The sequence below is a fragment of the Dermochelys coriacea genome, chromosome 8, assembly GCF_009764565.3.
Source record: "Dermochelys coriacea isolate rDerCor1 chromosome 8, rDerCor1.pri.v4, whole genome shotgun sequence".
Lineage (NCBI taxonomy): Eukaryota > Metazoa > Chordata > Testudines > Dermochelyidae > Dermochelys > Dermochelys coriacea.
Genome location: NC_050075.1, coordinates 80,192,362 through 80,212,575, shown reverse-complemented (window position 1 = coordinate 80,212,575; position 20,214 = coordinate 80,192,362). Strand labels below are relative to the sequence as shown.

General features: G+C 38.6%; 1 protein-coding gene across 6 annotated transcripts in view; it reads left to right on the top strand.

Annotated features, from left to right (window-relative positions):
- Nucleotides 1-20,214, top strand: part of PRKACB (protein kinase cAMP-activated catalytic subunit beta) — a 110,746-nt gene that overhangs the window by 40,787 nt on the left and 49,745 nt on the right. Inside the window, exon 1 of one of the 6 annotated variants that reach the window (XM_038413471.2) lies at nt 10,448-10,776. The exons of 3 other annotated variants lie outside the window; for them this stretch is intronic. In XM_038413471.2, coding sequence (XP_038269399.1) covers nt 10,590-10,776 — 187 coding nt within the window. In that variant the 5' untranslated portion in view covers nt 10,448-10,589. Of the gene's footprint in view, nt 1-10,447; nt 10,777-15,018; nt 15,379-20,214 lie in introns of those variants that run through there. 2 more of the 6 variants (XM_038413474.2, XM_043520375.1) reach the window with 2 other exon arrangements.

Here is a 20,214-nt window from a genome sequence, read left to right as displayed (position 1 = left end):
ATTTAAGATAGGCATTAGTTATGTTTAATTTTCTTGTAACCATTTCTGACTTTTATGCCTCGTTACTTGTATTCACTTAAAACCTCTCTCTTTTTGTAGTTAATAAATTTGTTTTATCTAAATTAGTGTGTTTTGAATTGAAGTGTTTGGAAAACTCCATCTGGGATAACAGGATTTGTGCATATCATATCTATTAATAAAAAGGCGGTCTATATATGAGTTTCTATTGCCCAGAAGAGGGCTGGGCAATACAAGACCTACATTTCTGGGGAAAAATCTGGAACTAGGAGCGTGCTGGGGTCACTCAGTATAATTCATGTTGGTAAAAGCCAGGGTGTGACTGGGAGGCTGAAAGTGCACAGACATAACTGGGAGTAACATCCATGCTAGAGGCTGATTGTGAGCAGTCTAGGAGTGGAGGCAACAGCAGCATAAAGGGCACCACAGGTTAGAGGGCAAGAGTGACACAGCTGCTCACTAGTCTAGATTGTATTCTGAATATCTCGTAGAGGCTTTTTATCTCCTTCCTCTGAAACATCAGGGATGGCTAGGACTGAAGATGGGACACTGGGTTGGGTGGACCAGGGCTCTGGGGTGGTACTGAACATTATCTCTTTCAGGAGCTTGGCTGGCTGCTTCTTGCTCACATGCTCAGGGTCTAATTGATTTGCCATATGCGTGGAAAGGAAGGAATTTTCTCCTAGGTCAGATTGGCAGACTGCTTAGGGTTTTATCACTTTCCTCTTTAGCATGTGGGTGCAGGTCACTTGCCAGGATTATTGGATATATCTTATTTAATCATTTTCCTGCCATTGCAGAGGACTCAAGAAGTGGTGCACCGCAGTTCCTCCTATTTTCTGCTTGTGGCACATAATAATCTCGCCTCCTGTGGGTCTCTTTTACTTTGGTCTTATTTCCATTGCTTGATTTAGTGTGCGGGTGCTGGGTGATGCTGATTACCTGTGATATACGGGAAGTCAGACAAGATGATTCTGGTGGTCACTTCTGCCCTTAAACTCTGATTTTGACTACAAAGAAGAGAGAAATCCCCAAGCAAAAAACAATTCTTAAGCTTGAGTTAAGGTCCTAGATAACTGCGTTTCTTTTGGGGTGAAAAAACCTTGATCGTGGAAACTTCTTAAAATATTAGTTATCCTGGAAACGCACAATTGAAGGATGCCTGAACACCCTTAACTTCCCCCGAATCACTGCTTACAAGTCAGCCAGTTACAAAGAAGAGGATCCTATCCTCGGATATCACATACTATCTTCACATAGCTGACTGCAAACTAAGAAATGATATAATGGTAGTACTTTTAGTTTTATTATTGGTTGATTGTACTACTATAGCAGTTTAAAATTAATATTAAAAAATAATAAATTTGGAGTACTTATTTGCTTTCTGGGTCTTGAGTCTAGGGTTCACATTTTCAAGGTTTCACCGCTTGAAGGCTATAAATTTAAATGTATCTTAAAATGAATGTTGGATTCTCATGTAATTACTTGACTCCAGTAGCAGGGGCTTTAAGAACACCAATATCAGACCAAAAAATGGCAGAAGTTGACAACACTGATAGGGACCAAAAATTAAATGAGTTGATGGTATTAGTTCATTTTCTAAAAGGCAAGTGTCCATACTTCATTTCGTACAAAATAGAATTATCGACTATCTCAGTAGAGTGGTGGGTTACTGAATTTGCCATGGAGATGGAACTGATGCCTAGAACAGGTTTCTCAACTTTTCTCTACTTGTCAACCCAAAACCAACTCTTGTTTCTCTAAAACCCAATTGCACAATACTTTGTGGTTGCATTCACAGTCATTTGGAGTTACTGCAAGAGACAATGCTGTAGGTTAGATATTGGATGATGCTGGAAAAGGAGTGCTGGGTTTGAGCTACTAAGTGGGTACTGGGTTCTGGTATGCTGGATGCAATAGGTGCTGGGTTAGAGTTTGAGGAAGTACTTGATGTGGGGGTTACTAAATCAGAGGTGCTGTAGGTGGGGTCAGAGTTCATGGGTGCTGGGATTTTTGGAGAGGAGGAAATAGGAAGGACACTAGCTTCCTTCTCTTGCCAGAGTTGACTCTTTCAATTGTAGATTTTTTTTTTCTTCCACCGTCCTACTGAAGTGTGAGGAATGTATCGCTTAAGTAAGGTGGAGAGCAGTTGTCAGCGATACTGCCACAGGAGCCAGGCAGGGTTAGGGGAGTCATGTTAGAGCTGAATTGGCTGCTTTAAGAGGTGGTGACATTCTCATTAGGTACTAGTGGCCATCTTCTAACAAACAGGTTAGTTTTTCTTTTTAATGGGGGATTTTGCCTGCAACCCAACTACCCACATGTGACTAAACTTGGGATCGTGATTTCTAGGTAGAGAACCTCTGTCTTAAAGGTTATTTACTTGAAACAGTGAAGTGAAGCCCATTAGTAGAGTTGTGGATGGGGAAACTTACACTCCTACTGTTCAGGTTGTAATATTCTGTGGGCAAATGAAGATCCTAATTGTCTTGGATTATTAATTTAGCAAATTTAGCAAATTCTCAAGAGCTAAACTGAAAGAGAGAATATGCAAATAGCTATTAGCTTGCTCTTTATTATCAAATGCTGAACACTGTACAGTTCAAGTCTTACTTTTTTTTGCTTCTGCATATTCTTAGCTATTCAAAATTATCTTACTCATTCCTTTTGTAGCCACCATGTAAAATTGAAATGTTTAATGCTACTGGAACATGACAGCCTGCATGCTTTAGCATAGATGGATTTCCTAAGTAAGCATTTTTTGTCACTGACTGTTGTAGTTAAACTTCCTTGCAGTAGATGCCAGTAGAGATCTTCCAAATTAAAATAGAAATATGATCACCATTTCCATAGCAACAACTTCTTCTGAGCATTACTATTTATAGAATAATAAAATATACTTTATAGAAGTACAGCAGGCCCAGCTTTATATTACTCATGGCAGTGGAACTTTCTAACAAGGATTAAAACCTTTGTGGAAAAGATACACTTTTTGATTTAAAACTGCACGGATTTAATCTCAGGCATTATTAAATAGTGGGATTATTTATTTTGCTGTATGTATTTTACTTGTAGGTATTTCTGTGCCACTCATTACTGTAGTATTTTTATTTTTATATTAAACCATCTGTTTTATAATCTACTTTAACAGATTAACAGTTTGATTATAAATCTTGATTGGAGTTGAAATTTGGCATGTTGGGTCTAAGAAGGGGAAAATGTTATGTATAGATAATCTTTGGCTAGGATTTGGTTTTATTACCATGTTTAATTACTAATACTTTTACAGTGTGCCAACTTTGGGCATTATTTTCGTGCATTTAAGATGGAAAACAATTAAAATATGTAGAGTGTTAGCAAATACTGTCCATTTTGCATACAAAAAAGCAGACTCCACTCTCTCAAAAATGAAGCACTCTTTGTAGAGAAGCAGTATCTGCCTCTCCAAAAAGTAGCCTACCTATCCCCCTAACTCTCTGTAGTCTCTTTTGTAAATTGACAACTTGCAAAGCATAAGCAAGGTTACACTTGTTTAGATGCTTGCTACTAACACTCAAATTTTCTAAGAAGGATTGTTATTCTCAGTTATAAAACAATGTAACTATTTTGGCTTTATATGACTTCCTTGGGGCTTTCAAACACAACTGGGAAGGGATTATTACATAATATATATTTACTCATGTCTTTATCTCACACATACTTTAGTATTCTTATTATTATACAGTATTCAAAATATTTTAGGGCATATAAAATTAGGACATATAATATTGTCTATGCTTTGATTAACAAGTTGTAATTATGTTAATGCTGCTTATAAAGGGACCCCACAGCATTTTGTAATTCAGATATGTTAAACAATTTTCCCCTTTTTATAATTTCCCATTATTATATAATTTGGTGGTAATAAGTGTTGATGACATCTTTCAAGCAATAAAATGTTTTACCAGTCAATGGGAGATTTGCTAAATTTGGCAAGATTCATGGGTTTTCACAAATTCATGAGCCTTAACCAACATAAATTTGATTGTGTACATGAACTAATATATTTGAATCATTTTTCTACCCCCCATGGGGGTTTGTTTGTTATGGAAAGCCTTCGCCCTGTCCTGTAGGGCCTAGGAACAATTGTACCTTAAAGTGAGGAGATATATGCTTAATCAAGGAATAAAACTATTTATCTTCAACAAACAAACAAAAATACAACCCCAAAACTGTCCCCTTTGCAGGAACCCTTCAGTATGAACAATTGGATGATTCACCTTCCTCAAATTCTAGGTATAGGATAGATCCACTTACGAAAAATGCAGATATCTAAGAAGTACTACAGTATCTCTTTCTTTACTTGTGGATGAAGGGAGAAATTAACAAAAGAAATCTAATGATTTTAACTGGAAGGGAAAGAAACTGGGATGGGTATACAGTATTACTCCTCCCTTGAGATAAAACTAAAATATACACAACTAGTGTAGGCAGTCATGTGGTGATTCAAAAATGTTGTATGCATCCACCAAAATATTAAGATTCAGGAGCAGACTAAAGATGTACAGATCAGTTAATTAAAGCTGAACTGAAATTATTTTACAGCCTCCACTGTTTAAGAAGTTAACAATTAACAGATACGATTTTCAAAGTAAACTGGAGGATATTTCTTATCTGAGGATACCACAAACACTTACTGGAGCAGAGAGCTGCATTTATCACATAATTTAGGTGTTTGCTATGTCAGCTGTTCTTGTAGATGAAACAGTGAACTTTGAAATTAACTCCCGGCCAGTAAAATACCTTTGGTGGCTTTTGATTTATGGATGTGTTTGTAATAGTTAAGTCTACTTGTGTGTTCTGTTTAAAATTTAGGACTTTCTTTTTTGACAGTGTTGTATATATTGAAAAAACATTTTGTCACTTTTAAGATATGAGTACCTAACAATGAATCTTAATGTTTATATATACTTTTATGGTGAGAATCTCCAGATGGTGCTGTTTACACATAGCTGTACAAGTTGCTGCAACTATTGTATTGTAATAATGATTCTTTTTGGGGAGCGGTTGCAAGCAGTAGGAAAGTTTGCTCTCTGCCTTCATGTCTTTAACTGGATTCAGTTCTTGGGGGGAGAGCTGCTCCGTGGAATTGGGCATTGTTTTTTTGGTTGAGTTTCCTGAAAGAAGATTGCCTGTGTGCCTGTCTGACCACCTCTGTTCAAGGACTGGTGTATATAGTGAAAGTAAAATAAACTACTCTAAGGAAATACTCGGACTCCCTTGTCATTGATTTCTCCTCCAACAGGAGACTGACCTACAAAGACACACAACCTTCTACCGCTCAGAAGTGGGGGCAACAATATATTTGTGAGTTGCCGTGTGTGTGTGTAAGGCTTTGCAGAATTCAATTTATAATTTTGATGGCTAATATCAGTGTTTATATTTAAGCATTTTTTTTATTTTTATAAATTTAAATTTTCACAGTTGCAGGAAATTATGTGGGGGGGGGGTCACACTAATTTATTTAACCACAGACATTGAAATGCAATAAATTTTAAAGCTTTATGACTGTTTAAAATACACATTGTCAACATCACATGTCAAAATATACAAAGTAAATATTGTTAAAGCAAACTCTTAGGTTAGCATTTTTCTTACTTCGCCTGTTTGTACATTTTGATTATTATCAATAAAAATTTTGTTTTGTTGATTTGTGAGTGCACAACGAAATCAAGGTCTACTAACAAAAATCTAATTCTTCCAAGCCCGCATATATGCAAGGAGATCTCTTGAGTCATCTACTGGACGATGTGTATAGGGAGTTGGGTATAGGATCAAGAAAGGTGCAAATAGTTTCTGACTTCCTCAGGCTAAATGACCCATTGATAACTTCCTCCTACAGCTGTTAGCATTGTGAAAGTTTTGTAAAGACCTAAAGAACTTTTGCCCTAGATCTAGCAGAAATTTCTATTTAAAATCTCAGTGCCAACAGTTTTCATTTTTAGTATTCATAAAGCTTTTTCCCATGAATTTTGGAATATGTTAAAAATATTCTTAAACACTCATAACTAGAGCTGATTGAAATTCAGAATTTCTGTCTCATGGGAAATTTTGCCATTTCAATATTTGTTTTTCCAAAACACAAAATGTTGGAAATGAGATATTTTTCTGAAATGCAGATTTCCAAGAATTTTGATTTGGAAATGTTGAAACATTATTTTTGACATAGTCAATTGAAACAAAATATTTTGACATTCCTGAAATTGAAGTATTTTATTTTATTGACCCAAATGCTTCATTTTGAGTCAGATCAACATTCAATTGCATTTCTCTTGCTTTACTGGAGTTCGCAAAAAGAAAAAGGAGTACTTGTGGCACCTTGATGCATCCGGATGAGCTGTAGCTCACGAAAGCTTATGCTCTAATAAATTTGTTAGTCTCTAAGGTGCCACAAGTACTCCTTTTTCTTTTTGCGAATACAGACTAACACGGCTGCTACTCTGAAACCTTTACTGGAGTTGTAATTCAAGCCCCTCATTGTCTTCTGTGTACTGGGCTCCTTAGAGGACTACATCTCCCACAATGCAGTGTGGCTCCAGATGACCACATCAGTGAAGTCATGTGTCCTTCTGGGGTGCATCATGGGAGATGTAGTCCAGCCAAAGTAGCCTGTCCCCATTCTCCCCTATACAACAGGCTCCCTGCTAAATTTCAGTTATTGTAAGGAAGAAGTGTTGATTGGCAAACTGAAGTCCTGGTACAAGTAAAGCCAAATATGTTCCACCTTGAGAAGAGCACCACCTCTTAAGTAACCTACTGCATGCACAGAAGAATTGAAACCCAGTGCCTGCTATCCAGAATGAAAAATACCTGTGCTACCAAGTTTCCCCCAAACCCGGTTCCTCCTTCATTCTCCATCAAATAATTTAAAGGATTTAGTTGTGTGTCATTTATTTATGTAACACATTGGTGTTGAACTTTCTCTGTTACTTTTAAAAAATGTAACAGTACATAATTCTTGGGTTTATTACGCCTTCATACCATTCATGGCTTCACTCCATAATCTTTCTTTTAAAATACAGTAATCTCTTTTCTAACTTGTGCTACACAATCTCTTTCTCTTAAATACATCCATCCATTGCCACATTCCATCAGCCCTCTCCATTGACAAATAGAGTTTGGAAACTTTAGCAGAGCAGAGAACTAAAATAGTTAGCACAAGGTTGTATGAAAGATGGGCTTGTAAGGGGGGTGTCCAGAAAGGAGACCTGGGAAGAAATCACTCTCTCCTACTTACTAGAAAAGAGAAGGATGCTGGGATTTCTGCTAGCTTGCTGATCTAGATCCTTTCTGGGAGCACCATAGGTTCCTGGAATATTTTAGACCAACCTGTGGTATCTAGGTTGGTGCAGATAGCTACCCCAGTTTGTGTTTGTAAGTTTGTTCCTAGGTGGTTCTTGTAGCTTTGAGTCCAGTAATTACAGTTCCCAGGATGCATCAGGGAGTGGGAGGAGAGAGAAGAGAAGAAAAGGAAGAATGTGAACTCTGTGGAAAAAGTGCGGGGAATAAACCTGACCTTTGCTGTTACCAAGCTTTCTGAGAAGGACTTGCCCTATCAACCCTCAAATACCACCTATTTCTGTTCTTCCCCTCAATTCTAGAGTCACTTGGTTACTACAGTGGTGGATAGGATGTCTTTACTGTTCTACCTTTCCTTGACTGCTGGCTACTTTGAGGAATGTATAAGGTTATGTTTTTTAAGTTGATGGTAGTCGCTCAAAAACTCATCTTGCTTACCAGGGGACAATGGAATTTTTAAGCCCTATGCAAACAGCCCTCCAAACACCAAACCAAAACCCTTCTCCTCCACATGTTTGGCTACATTGTCTTGATCTTGTTTTGTTAAAAAATATATCCATTCTGTCATAGATTGTGTTGTGCAAAAGTTGTCTAACATTATCAAATGGATTGAAAGCACAGTCCCAGAATGTGTCATAGAATCATAGGACTGGAATTTGTATATCTGCAAACATTTGAAAGCTATAAATAGGGCTTTATGGGGAAAAAAATAGGGGCAGACCTTTCAACAGAGTTGAATGCAATGTATTACAATGCGGTGCAGTTGTATTTGTGTCGTCCCTGGATATTAGAAGGACAAGATGGGTGGAGTAATATCTCTTATTGGACCAACTTTCTGTTGGTGAGAGAGACCAGTTTTCAAGCCACACAGAGCTCTTCAGGCCTGGGAAAGGTACTTGGAGCAGGACAGCTACAGGTGGAACTGATTGTCTAGCATAAGTAGTTAGTGGTCCAGAGTATGTGCTATCTTGAATGGTCCCTTAAAACAGTGGTTCTGGGTACACGGAGGTCTTCCAGGAGGTTCGTCAACTCACCTAGATAGTTGCCTAGTTTTACAACAGGGTACATGAAAAGCACTAGCAAAGTCCGTATAAACTAAAATTTCATGCAGACAATGACTTGTTTATACTGCTATATATACTATATCAGTGTTTCTCAACCTGGGGGTTGTGATTTATTTTATAATTGTATGGTAAAAAGGAGAATATGAGCAATTTTTCAGCAATAGTGTGCTGACACTTTTAGATTTTTAGGTTTGATTTTGTAGGCAAGAAGTTTTTAAGTGAGGTGAAATGTGGAGTACACAAGACAAATCAGCTTCCTGAAAGAGAGAGAGTAGTCTGAAAAGGTTGAGAAACCACTTCCTTAGAATATGTGCTAGCTACTTATGCTAAACAGTCTGTTCCATCTTGCATTTAGCTGTGATGCTTGGCGTATCTTTCACAGACTGGAAGAAGAGCTCTCTGTAAGCATGAAAGTTTCTCTTTCACCAACAGAAGCTGGTCTAATAGAAGGTATTGACCACTGCCCTTCCAGGGGAGGGGGAAATATTTGTACCCCTGGCAGTTCTGGGGCAGGCTTCTCTCACCGCAGTTGAGCTGGTTAGCACCTGCTCTCCCACCAATGGAATTAGAGTAGGAGTGGATTTGTTCTTCATGATCTACTGTGGGCGTTATACTAATCACCTTTTTCTTAGGGACTAGGAAGGAATTTTTCCCTCAATGCCCTATTGCCCAAGGTGGGATGGGGTAGTTTTTTCTTGTTTTTGCTTTCCCCACAGCAAGTCAGGATCTGGTAGGGTAGGCAGGGAGTTTTGGTCAAAGTGTTGCAGCTTAGTAACTTAAAATGTGGCAGATGTCCAGTGCAGGTATGTGTTATGGAAGGGTTAAAGCGTGGAACCAATCCTCCCACTCTCCTTTTACAGTCCCCTGAACTCTCATAGAGGAGAGAGCGATATGGTCCCAGTGTGTTTGGGGGGAGGAGGGGCAGGGGGAGGGGAAGACGGATAACAGCCCTCCAAAATAGGTGGAAATGACTAAGAAAAGGACTATGATCAGCACAGTACAACTTACTACCTGGTATTCCCAAATATATTAAGTGTATAAAGTTTCAGGCTAATTAAGTCTTTCCCTTGTCTTCTGTTTTTCTTCTGGGATGGCTGGAAAATGCATATATTTCTTTACTAAGGGCTGGGATCTGCCCCCAGTACTCTCACTGGGTAATACCTTACTCAGCAAGTGGCCCCATTGACTTGCTGATAGAGACTTGGGGCAAGGTAAAACTCGGCACGAGTATGGTTGGCAGAATCTGGCTTCTTGTTCTTATGTACACAGAACTATTCTGTATCTTTCTCCATTCTGGTTTCCTAAATGTAAAAGGAAAAAAGTGGTGACTTTTTGTTCATTTTTGTTTAGTATAAACCATCATTTGTTTTAACAAGTTAACCTCCTCGCTTAGAAAATTATACTGTTATAGAAAATGTAGGGACACCATAATTTAATTAACTACCTATAATGTTATAATCTAATTACAAAAAGAAAAGGAGTACTTGTGGCACCTTAGAGACTAACAAATTTATTAGAGCATAAGCTTTCGTGAGCTACAGCTCACTTCATCGGATGCATGTAATGCATCCGATGAAGTGAGCTGTAGCTCACGAAAGCTTATGCTCTAATAAATTTGTTAGTCTCTAAGGTGCCACAAGTACTCCTTTTCTTTTTGCGAATACAGACTAACACGGCTGCTACTCTGAAATCTAATTACAGTAGTACTAAAACTGTCTTGAGAGAAGGATGTGTAGAACTAGTCACTTGTCTTTTTCCAATAACTCATTTAGTTTATGTATGTTTATGGCAACTATTATTTTAATTTTATCTGGCTTATGATTCTTTCCTCCACTTTATATCACGTGCTGTTGTGTATTTTCATTAACTCGTTATGTGTTTTCATATGAAAAAAGCTGTTAAACTGAGAGTTTAAGGCAAATATTACAGCTCTTCTAATCACCACTTTTAGCTGATACAAAAGAGTTTTGCTAAGAAAAACACCATAATGTGCTGTTTTATATTAACAGGAAGAGGAACAGTAGTAGTGGTTAGAAAACACTGCCTTCAGGAAGTGCGACACAAGCATAGCTCTTAGCTTCTGTGTAAGTTGTTTTAGCTCCTTTATTAGATTATTTGTGTTTTGTGTTTTTTTTGTTTTTTCTTTAAGTAAATTATCAATGTATGTAGATGGCAGCACAGCGGGAGTTACCTTGTAACCAGTGCACAGGGACATCCACAGCTTTGCAGAGACTTGAAGGGTTTGCTAACAGACTTTTTCATAGGCACTCTAAGGGTGCTTTACAAGAACAGAAAGTGGCTCTGGAAAATGAGAGCCATCATTTCTCCGAACTTGCTGCCCTGTGGGACAGATCAAGTAAGTGTTCTGTAGATACTCAAGATTCAGTTTGTATGCTAATTAAAAGACTTTATGTTGTAAATAGAATATACTCTAGTTTATCTATCAGTCTTTTTGTAGTATAATACAAAGTATTGGTTTAAAGAACATGCAGGTGGAAATCTGATACTCTTCTGCAAGGACTTGGTATCTGGTAAGAGTTTCTCTTGTGAGTTTGCTTTCCTTTTTGTTAGGCAAATGTTAACTTAATTTATGTATTTTTGTGAACTTTTCTTCCCAGTATTTCAGATCTAAATTTGCTAGTTTTAGCAATAATAGATAGTTTACTTGTTATTAAATTATTGGTTTTCCTTGTCGTAAACTTTGGAAGGATGGCTATTATGTTACGCTGATTAGGTCCTTAATTACATGGCTTTTATTTAATATTTATAGTGTCCTTTTATTTTTAATGGATATTTCAAAATCCATTTTATGGTGAGAGTTTGAACACTAAAACTAGAACAGACATTTATGGTTTACTATTTCAAATTAATTCAGTGTAATAACTTTGATTTATAACATTAGTTATCCATAATTTTAATTTTATTATAATCTTAATTTGTGGGAGAGAAAGGGGCAAACTTGTTTGTATTGCATAAAACATGCTTCATCAGAAATATGGCTCAGGCAGGTGCATCCTCTCCCCCCATTTATTTTCTAAATCACACAAAATATACAGTTCATAATTCTAGGCAAACATGAATAAAGTTATTGAGATCAAAATAGTCATCACTGCTCTGTCCATACTCCACTTTAACACAAACAGTTTATTTAGGAATTTGTATCCATACCTTTTGCAACCATATGTTTTGGGTGAGTGAAGTTGAGAGGTACCAGGTCTTTCACAGTCTAAGTAAATTATCTTGGTATCTCCATTTCCTATTTTTAGAGCAACTTATTATATAGTAAATAATGTATTATCTTAAATTTGTTTAAGTATAACTTGTATTAATTTCGTACATGAATTTGGATACAGCAATGGGTTGAAATACCACAAGCAATTTTTACTATTGAAAGTAATAGGCCTTAGCAAAATGTGCTCATGTCATAGTATTGCATTATCATGGGGAAAAGGCCAAGTTAACACATGTGCCTACTGTGAATTTGAATTTGAGTGTATATGATTAGGAATGGCCCTAATCTCAAAAGATGGAAAATGGAAGATAAATATGGAAACCAGAAAGTTGTTGTTGCCCTTACTGAAGATAAATTAAATCAAGATCTCCCAGCTCAAGTGGGGAGAGACATACTAGTTTTGTGGGGAGGCAGGTAAGAGGATTGGAGTTGTGAGGGTGGAGAGAAGTGGCTTGACCTCAGATACCTAAAACTTTTCAGCTCATCTTTAGTTTGTGCCCCTTTTTTACTTTTTATGTATAATTTTTTTTCTTTACAGATAACTTAACAGATTTCTTCTCTGTGATGTGGAATTCACTGTTCCACAGGCATTGGGGTAGGCTCTCTCAGTATTGCTCTGTCAGAACCATGCTGCTGTGCATCAAGGAAGGCAGAAGGGAAGCATAGGACCTTGATATCGATGGTCCTTGATTCTGTTCTCTCCCTGAGATCCACATGTTTTGGATGGGCCAAACATCTGACACTTTCAGATAGAAGGCTAGCTTTGTCATAAAGGCACAAGAATGGGAATTGGAAGATAGGGGTTCCATTCTTGGCTGTGCCATAAGCTCCCTGTGAGAACCTTATCAAGTCACTTAACTTGTCTGTGTTCATAGTAGCAGCTGTGTTTAGTCTGTATTCACAAAAAGAAAAGGAGTATTTTGGCACCTTAGAGACTAACAAATTTATTTGAGCATATTGAGCTGTAGCTCACGAAAGCTTATGCTAAAATAAATTTTAGTCTCTAAGGTGCCACAAGTACTCCTTTTCTTCTCACCTGTGTTGTGAGGCTTAATTCATTAATGTATGTGGCACAGTCAGATACTCTAAAAATAACTTAATATGAAACCCTATTGATAGAAGAATGAGTTTTGAGGGAGAGAAACTGAGTAGAAACTACCAAACCTAATGAACCACTGAGCCCTAGGATCCCTAAACATGTCTGCACCCCTCTAGACTAGTGTATATTCACAAGAGGGAGAGAATACATTTCATCAGACACTATTTCAAGCTTCCAATAAATGATTATAATGTTGAGAACACTACTTGAAAAAAAACTGCAGTACTGTCATTTATTCATTTGTTTAATAAAATGAAAAAATGGTATTGACCTACTGTCTTCTCAAACTGGGGCCTGTTTGCATACAAGCCTCTTTCTCTCTCTTTTAGGGCAAGCTTGATTGCATGACTTGTTTGAAGAGGAAATGGAATGTCATGTCTGTTGATAAACATAGTGAACGAGTGGTTGTTCTTAAAGTACTATTTTAAGCAATAATTATGCATGTTGGTTGTAGCATTTTTGTATCAGCAAAGTTTGTGAACTAGTAGCCGAGCAGTCATGGATATATGTGTCTCATTTTAAGTTGAAATTTGCAGATATTAACTCTAAATCTTTGCTCTCGGTTTAGATAATTTGTAGACAAAGAATAATGCCCAGCCATACATGGGTTTGTGTCTATATGGTAAATTTAGGACTCTTAATTCACTACTATCATGGCTCTAAGTCTGGTAGGAACAGTGAATGCTGTGGTGTGGGGCCTGTCTACCCCTGAATGGAAAATAGTCTTGCTTTTCCTATTGAGAAGAAAATACTAAAAATATTTGACTCTTTCTTTGTGCTTTCACAGAGAACAACAGAAAGTAGAAGAGGAGTGGTCTTGATCATATCTGGCTGCATAATAGCTTTCCTTCATGTTCTGGAATAATGTAGCATAAAATTCAAGTTTATTGATAAGCACTTACCTAAATAAGCAGCATACCGTATTTTTTTGATAAAGGGATTTTAAAATGTTTGTAAATGTCCTCCTACCTGTGTCTCTGCACTTGTAGTGTTCTTATTAACTGTTTAGGTGACATCAAATGCTGCAATCCTGGTAATATGTTCCTGAACTCTCCCAAGCAAATATACACTATAATTCTAGAAAGAAATATGAACAAGAGAACCCTTATAAATATATTAAGTACTGAAGTGGCATCAATTTAAAAGTACATTTAGTTAATATAACACCCTCTGCTATAATGGAATGTCCTGAATGCTCTGTTTCTCTGTTGTACCTATTTTGTAAAGCACTTTCTGATGCAACTACTGCACTTAAAGAGGAAGTTGCTTCTTTGTGGCTTTTTAGTGCCATTAGTTATCGAGGCTTGTGGTTTAGTAGAATGAGTAAGGTAATGGGGTATATATTCTGAACCCTGGGTTCTCTTCCTGGCTCTGCCATTGACTCAGTGTTTTGACCTTGAGGAAATCATTTGTCCTCTCTGTGTTTCAGTTTCTCAACCTATAAAATAGGTAAAATGTTTCTAAAAGTGTCTTTGGGTCCTCAGAAGGTGTATGAGATTATTTTGTGAAAGGAAATTTGATTCTTCATACTGCACAGCTTTAATTTTATGAGGAAAAATTGACAGAGTGCACGTGTTTTTGAATAATTTAAACTGGCCATTAGCCAACATTTATAATGTTGTAAAACGTTCTGGACCAAATTAATATTTTTTTAGTATTCAGAATTCTATATTTCAGTTTCAGATAAATTTAACGTGAACAGTTGAGCATGTACTCTGTTTTTTTTAATGTGGAAATAAGAGTGGTTAAGAGATGTCTTAAATCCCAGTCTACAAATCACCTACCTCCATTACTCACACTACCTTCCATTTTCCCAAAATTATGAAATATGAATTGACATTAGCAATCTTGATAACATAACTCATTAGAAGAGTCACTAACATTACATTGTTTTAGTATATGTGAGTACTGGAATTCTCATTAAAATGTGAGTGTATGGGTGATTAATAGTGGGGAGAATTTAATTTAGGTTGCTGATTCAGCGTGACACTAAATATGTTTAAAAGAAGTTGTATGTATTAACGTAGAATGTCAACGTTTGGAAAAAAAAACTTAGAAAAAACACAATAGAGCTTCAGCAGGATAAATGGTAACTGTGGGGAGAAATGTTAAATCTTAAATATAGAGGTGTACATTGTGTAAATTAATTAAAGCTTTAGAGTAACTACTGGTTGGATAGAACTCAACAGATAATTCTGGTCTTAGGTTGCCATGGAAACAACCAGTGCTTGAAGGAATTGAGAACATCTTAAAACATCCTGGTTTTTTAATGCTTTTTCCCCTCTGCCATTTTCAGTTGCTTTAGACATGTAGAGGTAATGCTGGGTAGAAAATAAGTAGTTTAAAGAGCAAGATTAAGCATCCACATCCTGAATATTGATCTGGTGTTCACTCCTGGTATTTTGTATCTCATAGTTGTTTCACATCTCTAGGAGTTCTTAATGAAGACAAGATTTCTGAGTGCTATCTATTACTCTGTGTGTGTGTGTGTGTGTGTGTGTGTGTGTGTGTGTGTGTTTGTTTACTGGATCAGTTCTTGTATTTCTAGAGAGAAACATAACTTCCTCAAATGTTGGATTAATATTATGAGCAATATGTTTCTGAAAGCTAGCTTTTCAACATGAATGGTAAGTCTTTTTATTACCTATGACACTAAGTCTGTTTTTATTTAATACTGTCTTCACAATATAGGAAAAAATCTACCCTTTTCCTCAATCTTTCCCACATATTCAACAGTAAATAAATTAATATATTAAGCTTTTTTCATAATTGAATCAGTATGAGTAATAAAAAATGACAAATCATAAAGGTTTGTTTTGTATCAAACATGAGGCTGTATCTTCTTTGCTTTGCATAATAGAGATTTAATTAATATTTTAAATTTTAATATTGCTAAAGATTTCTTATTAGAAATAATCTGATTCCAAATCAGTAAATAGAAGGCATCAAATTTCAGATGAGGAATTTGTAATGTGATCCTGAATTAAATCACTTCATTTAAATCTTATCCTTTCCTTTGGTATACTTCATTAAGTTGTTCTGTTATAATTTCATGTGAATGTATGCAAAGCAATACTTCAAACTTCTAAAAATTTTTGTTATTTTCAAATTATGGACATTTTTAGTCTTTTACTACTGAATTCCATGAGCAAACTTGTTCTGTTATAGCTTTTATTCTGTCTAAATGGTGGGATAGCAGAATTGTTGAGGTCATTCATGGAGGGAAGGAGAGGCTCACTTAAATCAAAGTATTTGACACTTAGAATTACAACAGATCTAGTAAATTAATCAGGCAGATATTTGTTTACCAAGAACTTGGTGATTGCTAATATTGCTAATTATCCTTTATATCAGTGGTTCCCAAACTTGTTCTGCCGCTTGTGCAGGGAAAGCCCCCTGGTGGGCTGAGCCAATCTGTTTACCTGCCGCATCCACAGGTTCGCTCAATCATGGTTCCCAGTGGCCACGGTTTGCTGCTCCAGACCAATGGGAGCTGCTGGAAGCGGCGGCCAGTACATCCCTTGGGCCGCGCCACTTCCAGCAGCTCCCATTGACCTGGAGCAGCGAACCGCGGCCACACCTGCAGACGCGGCTGGTAAACAAACCGGCCCAGCCTGCCAGGGGCTTTCCCCGCACAAGCGGCGGAACAAGTTTGGGGACCACTGCTTTATATAAACGTAAATTGAGATAAAGATTTGTGAAGCAGTCTATTCCATTTTGGCATATCAATAAAAGTGGAATCAAAACATATAAACCAAAAATACACACAATCATTTCTGAAAAATAATTTGTTTTGAAAGTTGTTTACAAAATGGAGAAATTTTTAAGTAATCTATTTCTTATTAGAGCTTTTTCTTTAAATTTACTCTTTTTTTAAAAAAAAAAAAAGTATTTTACTTACTCCACAAATTGAGATTACAGTAGAACATAAGAGTTATGAACACCTGGGGAATGGAGGTTGTTCATATCTCTGAAATGTTTATAACTCTGAACAAAATATTATGCTTATTCTTTCAAAAGTTTACAACTGAACAATGACTTAATACAGCTTTGAAACTTTACTATGCAGAAAAATGCTGCTTTCACTTTTTTTTTAGTAGTTTACATTTAACTTTTTTTTTTTTTTTTTGGTCTCTGCTGCTGCCTGATTGCGTACTTCCGGTTCCAAATGAGGTGTGTGGTTCATAACTCTGATGTCAGTAACTCTGAGGTTTTACTGTATTTAGAGTACTGTTACTGCTGAGATGTATCCCAAGTAGATGACATAGGATATGGGAAAGACAGGTGAAGTTACAGCATGCCTGACAGATATAACTTCAGTTTAGATACTGTGACAGGGTCGGGCCAGATGGCTATAGGAGAGTAATAGAAAGCAGATATATTAGCCCCAGGCTAAGTAGGTCCCTTTTCCCTGAGTAAGGTAATATTCAAGAACAATCCGAAACCTTCTGGAGACAATTAAGACAGGCTGATTAGAACACCTGCAGCTAATCAAGAAGCTGCTAGAATCAATTAAGGCAGGCTAATCAGGGCACCTGGGTTTTAAAAAGGAGCTCACTTCAGTTTGGTGTGTGTGTGTGTGAGGAGCTGGGAGCAAGAGGCACTAGGAGCTGAGAGTGAGAACGTAGACTGTTGGAGGACTGAGGTGTACAAGCATTATCAGGAGGAGGAAGGTCCTATGGTGAGGATAAAGAAGGTGTTGGGAGGAGGCCATGGGGACGTAGCCCAGGGAGTTGTAGCTGTCGCACAGCTGTTCCAGGAGGCACTCTAGACAGCTGCATTGCACAGGGCCATGGGCTGGAACCCGGAGTAGAGGGCGGGCCCGGGTTCCCCCAAACCTCCCAACTCCTGATCAGACACTGGAGGAGTCGACCTGGACTGTGGGTTCAGAAAAACGACCAAGCTGAGGGCTGCCGTGAAGCTCCAAGGCGAGCAAATCCGCCAGTAAGCGCAAGACCCACCAAGGTAGAGCAGGAACTTTGTCATAATACTCTTTGTAACATTGTTTGTTTTTGTGGGCATCTTCCCTGAAATGAAATGCTTTGTTGCCAGCTCCCTATTGGCATAAAGTTTTTTTTTTTTTTTTTACAACAAACAAAATATTGAAACATAAGGCCAGATTTCAGAACACTGCATGTGCACATGTGAAGACATACTTACTGAGTCTGATCAGTACCATGTGGTCATGGTAATTATATGTGAAATTGCCTGTGCTGAGTTAACATAAGAATGGCCAAACTGGGTCAGACCAAGGACCATCTAGTTCAGTATCCCATCTTCCAACAATGGCCAATGCCTGATGCTTCAGAGGGAATAAACAGAACAGGTCAATTGTGGAGTGATCCATATCCTGCTGTCCACTACAAGCTTCTGGCACTCAAAGGCTTAAAACTCCCAGAGCATGGGGTTGCATCCATGACTATCTTGTTTAATAGCCGTTGATGGACTTAGCCTCCATGAAATTATCAAATTCTTTTTTGAACCCACTCATAGTTTGGCCTTCACAGCATCCTCTGGCAATGAGTTCCACAGGTTGACTGTGCATTGTGTGAAGAAGTACTTCCTTTTATCTATTTTTAAACCTGCTGATTATTAATTTAATTGAGTGACTCTGGTTCTTGTGGTATGTGAAGGGGTAAATAACACTTCCTTATTCACTTTCTCCACACCATTTATGATTTTATAGATCTCTCTCATATCTCTCCCTAGTCATCTCTTCACCAAACTGAACAGTCCAAGTCTCAATTTTTCCTTATAACAGAAGTTGTTCCATAGCCCTAATAATTTTTGTGGTCCTTCTCTGTACCTTTTCAAATTCTCATATCTTTTTTGAGATGGGGCTTCTAGGATGGCATGCAGTATTCCAGGTGTGGGCATACCATCAATGTAGTGGTGTAATATTTTCTGTCTTCTTATCTGTCTCTTTCCTTATGGTTCCTAGCTTTTTTGACTGCCACCATAAATTGAGAGGATGTTTTCAGAGAACTATCTGCAGTCACACTCAAGAAAGAGATCTTGGAAAAAGCTAATTTAGACCCCACCGTTTTGTATGTATAGTTGGATTATGTTTTCCAATATGCATTACTTTGCATTTATCAACATTGAATTGCATCTCCCATTTGGTTGCCCAGGCACCCAATATCATGAGATCCGTTTGTAACTTTTCGCAGTCTGTTTTGAACTTAACTACACCTCTACCCCGATATAACGCGGTCCTCGGGAGACAAAAAATCTCACCACGTTATAGGTGAGACCGTGTTATATCGAACTTGCTTTGGTCCCCCCCGTTCCTTGTTCCCTGACCGCCCTTTCCAGAGACCCCCGTCCCTAATTACCCCCAGGACCCCACCCCCTACCCAACCCCCTTGTCCCCTGACTGCTTCGACCTCTATTCCCCCCCCATCGCCCCCGACAGGCACTCACTGGAGTGCCGGCAGTGGCGGGAAGCGGAGCAATGCGGCCCCAGCCTACTCCACTCTGCCACCTCCTAGCCGCGGTGCTCCACTTCCCACCGCCGGTGAGTGCGGGGAGATTGGGGAAAGGATGCCCCTGCAATCACCGGCAATGGGAAGCAAAGCAACGTGGCCCCAACCCGCTCCGCTTTCCTTCCCCTGCCCCAGCCGTGTCGCAGGGTGGGGAGGTTAGGAAAGGTCCCGCACTCACCTGCAGTGGGAAGCGGAGTGCCGCAGCTGGGAACTGGTGGAGTGGAGCAGGCCGGGGCCAGGCTGCTCTGCTTCCGCTTCTGCTGGTGAGTGTGGGAGGATCCCCCAAGCCCCCTCCCCCAAGTGACACAGCTGGGGCCGGGGCGAGGGAAGCGGAGCGGGCTGCTCCCGGCTCCCCGCTAATCCCCCGGGCCACTCTGGGACTGCGGGGGCTCCAAAAGTAGCCTCCCACGCAGCTCCTGCCTCCCAGACCCTGGGGGGGGGTGGGGGAGTCCCTAATTGCCCCCGAGACCCTGTGCCCCTTATCCAACCCCTTGGCCCTGTCCCGACCAGGCACCCTTAACACGCTGCTCAGAGCAGCGTGTCGGAGCTTTATCTTATTGTATGCGAACCGGCGTTATATCGGGTTGCATTATATCGGAGTAGAGGTGTATCTTGAAAAACTTTATATCTGCGAACTTTACCACCTCATGGTTTGCTGCTTTTTCCAGATCATTTATGAATACATTGAACAGCACAGGTCCAAAAACAGATTACCTCTCGCCATTCTGAAAACTGACCATTTATTCCTATCCTTTCTTTCCTGTCTTTTAACCAGTTACTGATCTGTGAGAAGACCATCCTTCTTGTCCATTACTGCTTACTTTGCTTAAGAGCCTTTGGTGAGGGACCTTGTCAAAGGCTTTCTGAAAGTCCAAGTGTACTGTATCTACTGGATCACCCTTGTCCACATGTTTCTTGACCCCCTCAAAGAATTCTAATAGATTGGGAAGGCGTGATTTCCCTTTACAAAAGCCATGT